Source organism: Clupea harengus, chromosome 17 (genome assembly GCF_900700415.2).
Source record: "Clupea harengus chromosome 17, Ch_v2.0.2, whole genome shotgun sequence".
NCBI classification, from domain to species: domain Eukaryota; kingdom Metazoa; phylum Chordata; class Actinopteri; order Clupeiformes; family Clupeidae; genus Clupea; species Clupea harengus.
In genome coordinates this window covers 11697695-11707593 of record NC_045168.1, presented here as the reverse complement: position 1 = coordinate 11707593, position 9899 = coordinate 11697695, and the positions used below count along the sequence as shown (strand labels likewise).

The 9899-nt window shown below is 42.6% G+C and overlaps 1 protein-coding gene across 1 annotated transcript; it reads left to right on the top strand.

Annotated features, from left to right (window-relative positions):
* The first annotated feature begins 7 nt into the window (after positions 1-7).
* Positions 8-5183, top strand: LOC105889336 (golgin subfamily B member 1-like). Its single transcript, XM_042710270.1, has 11 exons — positions 8-1558; positions 1656-1811; positions 2202-2319; positions 2419-2469; positions 2676-2753; positions 2862-2918; positions 3256-3315; positions 3410-3462; positions 3550-3652; positions 3939-4837; positions 5070-5183. The coding sequence occupies exons 2-11, from the start codon at positions 1711-1713 to the stop codon at positions 5170-5172; spliced, it is 1623 nt and encodes a 540-aa protein (XP_042566204.1). The 5' UTR covers positions 8-1558; positions 1656-1710; the 3' UTR covers positions 5173-5183.
* Positions 5184-9899: the final 4716 nt, after the last annotated feature.

Here is a 9899-nt window from a genome sequence, read left to right as displayed (position 1 = left end):
ATCCACATTCTGCAATTTCACCAGCAAAGTTTTGATATTTAACATTTATGAGGTGGCAGGAATTGGCAGAGGCGGTTGGGAGTGAAATCAAGTGAACATGCATGGCAATGTAAGGGGGATGATGGCGTGGAAACAATGGACTCTTGAGCAGACGTGTTACATCAGTCTTTGAGGATAAGAGAAGGGGCTAGGCCCAAGGTTTGACAGAACAGCAACAGCTAAATATATCAGAACATATGAAAAATATGCCATGATTGCAGATGAGCTCCATGTCCTTGGAAAAAATAGTATAGTTGGTAGCTGTTCTTCATTTTTCACTTATTGTCAAGGGTAATTTCCTTGAAGTTAGTGCTAGAATGTATGACTGATACGTGATCTGCGTAAGATCTGCTTCTTTTTCTCAGCAACTAATCAGCATCATTTTTTTTTTTTTTAAACTAAACAGACGATATGCTGCTGCAGTGTAGGAGACGCGGTGAGAGATTATCCACTAGAGGGCGGAGATAGTCAGAGAATGTCATGATCGCCTCGAGATTTTTCCTGCCTTCACAGAGATGTGAAAATGATGGTCTGAGACTTATTTACACGCCTCATTCTAATTTTTCGACTATAGATATTCGTTGGCAAATGTCTTAATACACCGTAATGTGCATTCAATTTGGTGTGAGGTGTTTTCCTACAAAACTTCCCTGATGGCAAAAGGCCAGTTGACCACTGTCGGCCCACTGGGGGCAGAGATGACTGTCCGCTGGCCTTTTGCTCATTGGTTTTTCGGGCGGTCCAATGGTGAGTTACAGACAAACGGCCCCCATTTTGCCTCTTGCTTTAAAAACATTTTTTTTCTTAAATACATTTATATTTCTTCAGTCACTTTTTCACCAACTCTTTCTTTTATAGATGTTGTAAGTGATACGTTTTTAATTGACCAAGTAAGCCCACCCTTCTAGTACCATGAATCTCTTATGTTTAGTGACATCTCTTATGAATTTTAATTATTAATATTAGTAACATTAACCTCTATAGGCTGATAGATTTATTAACGGCGGAAGCAGCTTTTTTGGCGTCGAGAAATATGTCATAATGGTGTATGTGACGTCATGGAATTTAGAACCATAAATCGCAGCTACTGCTCAAACATCACATTTGTAATCGTACATTATCGCATTATCTAGCCTACTGTTTGCTCGTTAACTAAATATTTAATAGTATCCTAGTGTGAGTTTAGTAAGTTCAGAAAACATTGCTTTGGAACAATGTTGAAAAGATTCTCGTCAGAACCAGGTGGTCTAGATAGGCTTGGCTTATTTACCACTCTTTCTGGCAGTAGTACACTTACGTTTTTGCCGGAACATGGAGGTAGCAGCGTCTGTGGACAAGGGGAAGCCAGTCCCCGTAAACCTGAAGGTACAAGGCCTGAGTGTTAGTCTATACTGACTATTCAGTATAATTCCTGTATCTATGTAAAATAATTTCCATATGTTTTATTTACAGAGACCTCAGAGGACAGTGATACTCTACGTGCTGCAGAGGAACAGGACATCTGGAGCTCCTCAGACTTGTGAGTGCAATGGCATTGAAAAATCTAAATGAGAAAGTTAAAGTTATTTAGTGGCACACGTGAAATCAATGCTGGAACACACAAATGTTTGTGTTAGGAATCCACAAGAGAAAAGACACACTGTGGATCTTCTGGACTGCAAGACCCGGCTTATGAAAGCCAATACTGGACTTCAGATGGCCCTAAACGCCTGTGAGGATTCCAAAATTGACCTGGAAAATGAGGTCACTTCCCTTAAGAATCAGATGAAAAGGTGAGTGTTAACATTTGGGCCCCTGGAACATCAGACCTTTTTGCCAGAAACAAAATGAATTTCCATATAAAATTGTCCTTAATAAATCTTTGAACCAACCTCTGTTTTTATGGAGACCCTTTGGCTTGTTACCCATTTACTCATGGTTACAACATCAGTGACGTAGTCCGGCATGACTTTTGACTTTGAAGCATGGAGTGTACCCCTCATTGAAACAGCATTGACGGCAGCATTGTTTCATTAGGCCTAATTAAAACATTGTTTGACTATTAGTTTACAAGAAGTGGATAGCTCATTGAGCAAGTACCTGGTATCTGGTCCAATTAGTGGCCTACTGTTTAGAAAATCCTTTTAAATGTTAAGGCTGCTAATTTTAATGTTCTTGTGTAGTATGACGCAGGCCCTCCATGGTTCGGAGAAGGTTAGGGAGGAAATGGATGAGCTCCAGGCAGCACTAGCCGAGAGTGAGAAGATTAATCACTGCCTCAATGCATCTTATTATAAACTGGTGAGTGAATATGTCAACACAACAGAAATAGAAATGATGAGAATGTTCTTTTGTAAATTCAGTGTTTAATCATTTTGTTATGACGTGATGTGCTCACAGGAGATACGAAACGAAACCTTGAGTCACCAGATTGAAGCCATCACTCAGGAGGTAAAGTGACTGGGTATACTTTAACTGCACAACACCAAATATAGCTACTACTTCATAGAGTGAATACTGACACAGGTCCTGGCAACATAAGTTTGTATTGTTTTGGGTAAAAGGAAATGCAAAACATCCTAATTCTGATACTGTTTATATTTCCTGTTTCTGTAAATGTGCCGGTAAAATATCAATTTAGTTGTTTCCTGTTCTAGATTTCTGACATTTTGCCTGAGAGGGAGATGGACAAAAGAAAGATCAAAACTTTGAGTCAGCATATCCAGGTTTTACAGGTAGGTCTGTGAAATAGTTATAATCAGAATTCCTCTGGTGCCAAACAACTGAATTCTGGATGTAATTGTTTAGATTTTTCCACATATTTGTTGTTGTTTTCTATGCAGCAACAACTGGAGGAAGCAAAAAGGATGCTTGATGAAAGAGATGGAATCATTTACAACGTATGTATTTACTCTTTACAGTATCTTTCTCCAAACTAGTGATGCGCCAAAGCTGCAGTCAGCCATTGCATGCCTGAAATGTAGAAAATGAGTTACTGTGTCCAGTACAGCTGGCTGCAATCACCATACCATAGTTGAGAAAGCTGAAACTATTCTGTAGCCTATATGAAGTTGACCATGCTAAAATAATTCAGTCTTCTCTAAACATGTGTGCACTGTAACTCTTTGGAAAGAATACAAACCTCTGTCTTGTGTGCGGCACAGTCATATAACAAGACAGACATCAGATTCAATGAGGTGACTTCTAACGTATATATCCTATTTGTACAATTTTTAGAAAGATGTAGTGATTAATCAGCAAAAAGCATCCATGGATGAGTTGACCACCATTGGACAGGTACACCCTGACACACTACTTATATTCATTTTGCTTCACAGTCGTTTTGATACCAGATATGAATTATCCTGGTGTTTCATTTTGCATTTCTTAGGGTCTGAGAGAGGAAGTCAAGAACTTGGAGGACCAGTTGGAATTAGCACTGGTGTAAGTTTCTTTTTGACCTCTGTTGATTTTGTCTCCATCTGGATTTGTATGAAATCAATTCATTCAAATAATTTCCTCAATTGTCAGTAATGAAGAGGGCAGTTTCCTGCACCCGGATGGCACTTTCTCTGTGGCCACAGAGAACCGCCTCTCTCTAGCTGAAGAGCTCGGGCTGATGGCTGGATTTCAAGTGAGTTTTCAAGACCTCATGTAAAATTGCAGCCCTTTAATACTATTAAATGTCACTTTTCAGAAAGCTCAACCTCACATCTTGGGGACAATGTGATGCTTTGTAATAGTAGATCTAGATTGATGGGACACTGCCGTCTTAATTGTACTTATTTGTGACATTCTAATCTGTAGAGGCGATGCTGGTTAAAATAAAGAGGTGAAAGATAATTGTCTATTTGTCTAAAATCCATGTTAAAATTTTCCATACTGTAGAATGTTAACCAGCGTATTTTTAACCAATTCAGCAGGAAGAATCTGATGATGATGTGGAGGTTGATGACGTCCTAATGGGCTCAGAGGTCACTGCATGGGAACTGAAAGAGGAGGTGGAAGAAGATAGCTGCTTTGAGGAGATGAAAATCAACTGCATGAAGGTGATTGAAGTGAGTCCTGAGGAGATCACAGAGATCATCAAGCATGAGGAAGTAGTGGAGGTCGCCGGGAATAAGGAGGTGAAGGATTTCATCCAGGTTGATGAGGTAGAAGGCATGAAATGGATTAATGAGACTGTTGAAACTGAGGAAATCAGCCATCTTGAAGAGGTAAATGAGGAGGACAAGGCTGTTAGACCTGAGAAGATAGAGATGGTCGGCATGCTTGAGGAAGTAGAGCAAACTGTCAGACATGAGGAGGTGAGGGATCTCATCAAACTCGAGCAGGAAAAAGATGTGAAGGAAATTTCCAGCATTTTGGCCGAGGAAGCCTGCCATCATGAGGAGATGAAGCCTGCCATTGGACACAAGGAAGTCAGAGACATCGAACTGGAGATAAAGGCAGCCATTGGACACAAGGAAGTCAGAGACATCGAACTGGAGATAAAGGCAGCCATTGGACACGAGGAAGTCAGAGAAATCGAACTGGAGATAAAGGCAACTAAACCTGAGGAAGATAAATGGGCAACTGCTCATCCTGAGGAGGTGAAGGAGTCTGTGATGCATCAGGAGGTGGAGGAGGCTGTCAGAACTGAGGAAGCAAAGGATTTCATCAGGCTTAAGGAGGTCCTTAAACATGAGGAGGAGAGAGAGGAAGTGGGCCGTGTTGTTGAGGTGGATGGCATGGCTAGACTTGATGAAGTTCAGGCTGTGGAGGTAGAGCAGACCCAGTTCTGTATACTGGATGAAGACCTTGCACCAGGGCAGAACAGGTATATGTTAGAACAACCAGCCAGTGAGCATAGGTTTAAGGTAGAGCAGTGTATTTGGATGATGTGTATTTCAGTCATAGTTATGTGAATAGTGATAGTACTGTTGGGACTGTTAAGAAATGTCTTAGCCCTCAATGTTATTTGGTTTGACAACAAAGGGGATAATGTGATCTTTGCATGAACTGAAATATTCTTGTATACGTCTGCCATTTCTCCCTTTCTCTCCCTGAAGCGGCGCGTGGCTGGATGAAGCCTGTGAGAAGATCAAAAGAGGTGCCCTGATTACTGGAGCCATTGGCCTTGGTGTCTTTCTTTTATGGAAAATAAAGTCTTAAACCTACTAAAATGTGGTGCAAGATCCATTTCAGCACACACTAGGATAAGGAATCAATATATTCTCTGGAGAATTATTTTGCGTGGAAACCTATCTACAACATCTCATTCTAATTTAAATGAGATTTACCCATGCTGATTCCTGGTAGACCTGCTGTAGATTGCACCTCTGGCAGTGCCTCTGGGCCAGCCTCAGGGTTATCAGGAGCCTTGCCTCTGCCACCAGTCCATTTCTTAGATACCTTTAAAGGCAGATACCAACCATACGTAAAAATCTTAAGCGCTCCATTCTCCTTCTCTGCATTCTGCAGCCAGTTCAGTTGGCCCTTAGCCCCAGGGCACACTGTCATTTCATCAGATAGCCTAATGGTCAGCTATGTAATTTAGCCACATTCCAACGCTCAGGACATTAACCTGCTGTAGCCTCACTGACCACCACTCACAGGCGTAACCGGTAACCTATGATGCACATTTGCTTTTATATTCTTTCCCTACCCTAAGGTAACCTATAACCAGTAGCTGTGGGAATGGTCACAAGGACTGTGTTACAGGGACAGGCTAACTAACATTTACTTGTAAATTTAAGACAAAAGCTTGAACAGGATGTACTGCTGTTCTGCAAGTGTACGTCATTCTCATATCATTAAGGTTAGACATCAGAAAACTAAAGCTAGACTATGTTTGACCTTATATTAGGATTAGAGGATACCCTTTCAAAATAGTGTTTTTGCATAGTTTACAGTCTGATCTGGATTATCACAATTGGTGAAAGCAGGGCTCTCAAGTTTTGAAGACAGGCAAGAGTGACATATACCCCCCCCCCCCCCCCCCCCCCCCCCCCCACCCCGGCCACGCACCGGCCCGCCCCCATTCCGCCCGCCCCTCCCCTGCCAGATGCCCACAGACCAGCCCCCCCCCCCCCCCCCAAATTATTATTAGTGTTTTGTTGTTGTTAATAATTGATCAGACTTGCAGAAAAGATTTGACACATAGCACTGACAATTCAACCAATTACTAAGTATTTATTCAATTTGGGAGAGAGAGAGAGAATTATGACTTGTGTTGTTTATTGTAGGGGTTTGTTGCCTTTTTGGACTCATCATTTTTGGTGTTGGTTCCCATTATATATGCCATAGTCATAGAATTGGATGTATTATTTAGGAAAAATGATATTCATGAACATTGTAGTCAACCTTATGCATTTAAATGTACCTTGACCTCTTGCACAATCATCTCTGCAGTCACTGGCAAGTAAAAGTTTTTGACTGCGCTGGTTGACTTCAGTGCCTGCTGTTTGGCCAGATGCCCCTTACTGCCTATGTGCCTTGTCACATCCCGCACACCTGGATGGGCACAGGAGTTCTCTTGGTGGCAGATAGAGCACCAGTAATATGAGCGGGTGCTTCCTACAGTAATAAATGGCCATTTAGAGGTCCATTCACTATTAAAAGAGGTCTTGTAGGTGGCTGCTCCTGGGACCTTTTGTTCTAGCCATCTCCTCCACTGTTTCTTCCACCGTCTCCTCCTCTTCCACCTGCACGGTCTCCTCCTCCTCCACCTGTACTGTCTCTTCCTTCTCCACCTGTACTGTCTCTTCCTCTTCCACCATCTCCTCCTCTAATGTGTTTACGACCTTCTCTGGGCCTAATCTGGCCTTTTTAGGGGGCTTTCCTCTTTGGGCGAAGGACATGATGCTTATTTGTTTTTTACCTGACATCTTTGAAAGACAGATGCAATGATTAATGCATCCATGGCCAGGATATTTATAACATGCTAGTATGCCTAATGAGCTCGCGATTCACAACTTCACGTGAAGAAGCCTCGGAATCTGAATAGAATGTTCAAGCAAACACATTTACAAAAAATAATGCCCATAACATCATTGAATATTAAGGGCTGCCTAATATTCGTTCGAATTATAGGCTATATATATTTTTAATAGGCCACGCGCAATTCGATAAGTCATAGATAAGTCACGCGCAATTCCAGGATGCTTTATTTTCATTGGTTGCTGGATTAAATCTTACCCAGATACAACAGATACAAAAGATACGTTTTTTTCTGATTGGCTATTGTGTAGCCCATTTTTCTTTGATTGGCTGATAATTGGCACCTCACGGCAGAACTCCAGGGGATTCGGGGAGACGTGCTTGATTCCTCCATGGTGAGGGCAGCGCGGCCAGGTCATGTTTGCGTGCTGCGGCACATTAAATAGCCTAGAGTTTTTTTTCAGCGTGAGAAATACGATGTGTGGCGGGAGTGCGTGATTAAAGACCGAAATGAGTGACTGTCACGCTCAATGCGTGACACTTGAGAGCCCTGTGAAAGACAAAGAAAGGTATGCTTTTTTTCACTAGACTGGCAGGAGTCACTACTGGTTTTGTTTAGAACCGAGTTCAACCCTCAACAGGAGACTTCCCAGTAGCTCATCTTACACTTCTGCTGGGGAAATGTCTGAGAATGCCTTTTGTTCATTATTAGAGTGACCGCCGGGCCACGGGACTCATTTTAAGCACCGTAGCTCTACAGCCTCCTGCCTGCCTGAGGTCAGCACTGTGGGCTTCACCTGTTCATAATGGATCAGTCTGTGTTCAAAAGGCTGCCTCCACCAGCGGCATCCAGCTGGGCACCCCGTTGTGCAGGCCACTCACGCGACCTGGGGTCCACAGGGAGGTCACCCAATCGGGTGATCCCAGAGTTCCATAGGGACGCATGGGCTGCAGATGCACAGCTAATGCCCTGACAGTCATTGGCTACCCCAAGTCCGGTTTCATTGCTCCCCTCATCCCCCCTCTCCCCTATATAAGTCTAACCCACCTCTGGCCAGTTGTGGGTCAATACAGAAGCTGGAGGAGAGCGTCATCATTTTCGTGTTTGTTGGACAATTTATATTAGCGAGAGATACTCGTTTATCCTTGCCGTGCGTCAATGAAAGAGTGAGTGTTTCGTTGTTGTATGTGTAAAGTAGCGAGTCTGTTTCATATCAGTGTAGATCATATATGTGAGTTCATGTAGTGTGGTAATCATTCACTGTCTTGTCATGTTTCACTCTGTTACCATTAAAGCAGCACAATGGAGGAATTGCTAAGCGCTAACGAGATGCTAGCGGCTAAACCTAGCGAAACCTCTTGAAATTTGCTTACTTTGACACTATGACAAACTAGTGAGTCAACAACTTTCCTAACACCAGGGCTCTCAAGTGTCACGCATTGAGCGTGACAGTCACTCATTTCGGTCTTTAGTCACGCACTCCCGCCACACATCGTATTTCTCACGCTGAAAAAAAACTCTAGGCTATTTAATGTGCCGCAGCGCGCAAACATGACCTGGTCGCGCTGCCCTCACCATGGAGGAATCAAGCACGTCTCCCCGAATCCCCTGGAGTTCTGCCGTGAGGTGCCACTTATCAGCCAATCAAAAAAAAAAATGGGCTACACAATAGCCAATCCGAAAAATACATCTGTTGTATCTGGGTAAGATTTAATCCAGCAACCAATGAAAATAAAGCATCCTGAAATTGCGCGCGATTGATCTTTCGAAAGTTTCGTTCGTTCACCTGAGGAAACCACTGGAGCTCCGAGCATCAGTCTTCTACAAAGAGTAAGTCGTCTCCTGTTTTAATGTTACAACAAATTCACAATGGTTTGACACAAGCAATGACAACTTGACTGCAGTTAGAGAATATTTCCCAGATGATTAGCATCAGTTTTTAATGAGTGTTTGTAGCCAACACAGTTTGCCTTTTCACTATAGCTTTGACTCCGAACTTCGTTAATGGGCTATAATAAATTCGAGCAGGCCTATTAAAAATATATATAGCCTATAATTCGAACGAATATTAGGCAGCCCTTAATATTCAATTATGTTATGGGCATTATTTTTTGTAAATGTGTTTGCTTGAACATTCTATTCAGATTCCGAGGCTTTTTCACGCCTGGTGAAGTTGTGAATCGCGAGCTCATTAGGCATATGGATGCATTAATCATTGCATCTGTCTTTCAAAGATGTCAGGTAAAAAACAAATAAGCATCCTGTCCTTCGCCCAACGGGAAAGCCCCCTTAAAAGGCCAGATTAGGCCCAGAGAAGGTTGTAAACACATTAGAGGAGGAGATGGTGGAAGTGGAAGAGACAGTGCAGGTGGAAGAGGAAGAGACAGTACAGGTAGAGGAGGGAGAGACAGTGCAGGTGGAGGAGGAGGAGACGGTGCAGGTGGAGGAGGAGGAGACGGTGGAAGAAACAGTGGAGGAGATGGCTAGAACAAAAGGGAGAAAAGTCCCAGGAGCAGCCACATACAAGACCTCTTTTAATAGTGAATGGACCTCTAAATGGCCATGTATTACTGTAGGAAGCACCAGCTCATATTACTTGTGCTCTATCTGCCGCCAAGAGACCTCCTGTGCCCATCCAGGTGTGCGGGATGTGACAAGGCACATAGTAAGGGGCATCAGGCCAAACAGCAGGCACTGAAGTCAACCAGCACAATTAATGCATCCAATTATATGACTATGGCATATATAATGGGAACCAACACCAAAAATGATAAAAGAGTCCAAAAAGGCAACAAACACCTACAATAAACAACACAAGACATAATTCTCTCTCTCTCTCTCTCTCCCAAATTGAATAAATACTTTGTAATTGGTTGAATTGTCAGTGCCATGTGTCAAATCTTTTCTGCAAGTCTGAGCAATTATTAACAACAACAAAACACTAATAATAATATGGGGG

Bases quoted from the DNA above. Each gene is read 5' to 3' on its own strand.
- LOC105889336 (XM_042710270.1), top strand. From the start codon at position 1,711: ATGAAAGCCAATACTGGACTTCAGATGGCCCTAAACGCCTGTGAGGAT. The intron at 1,812-2,201 runs GTGAGTGTTAAC...GTTCTTGTGTAG, and splicing joins CTTAAGAATCAGATGAAAAG to TATGACGCAGGCCCTCCATG. The intron at 3,316-3,409 runs GTACACCCTGAC...TGCATTTCTTAG, and splicing joins AGTTGACCACCATTGGACAG to GGTCTGAGAGAGGAAGTCAA.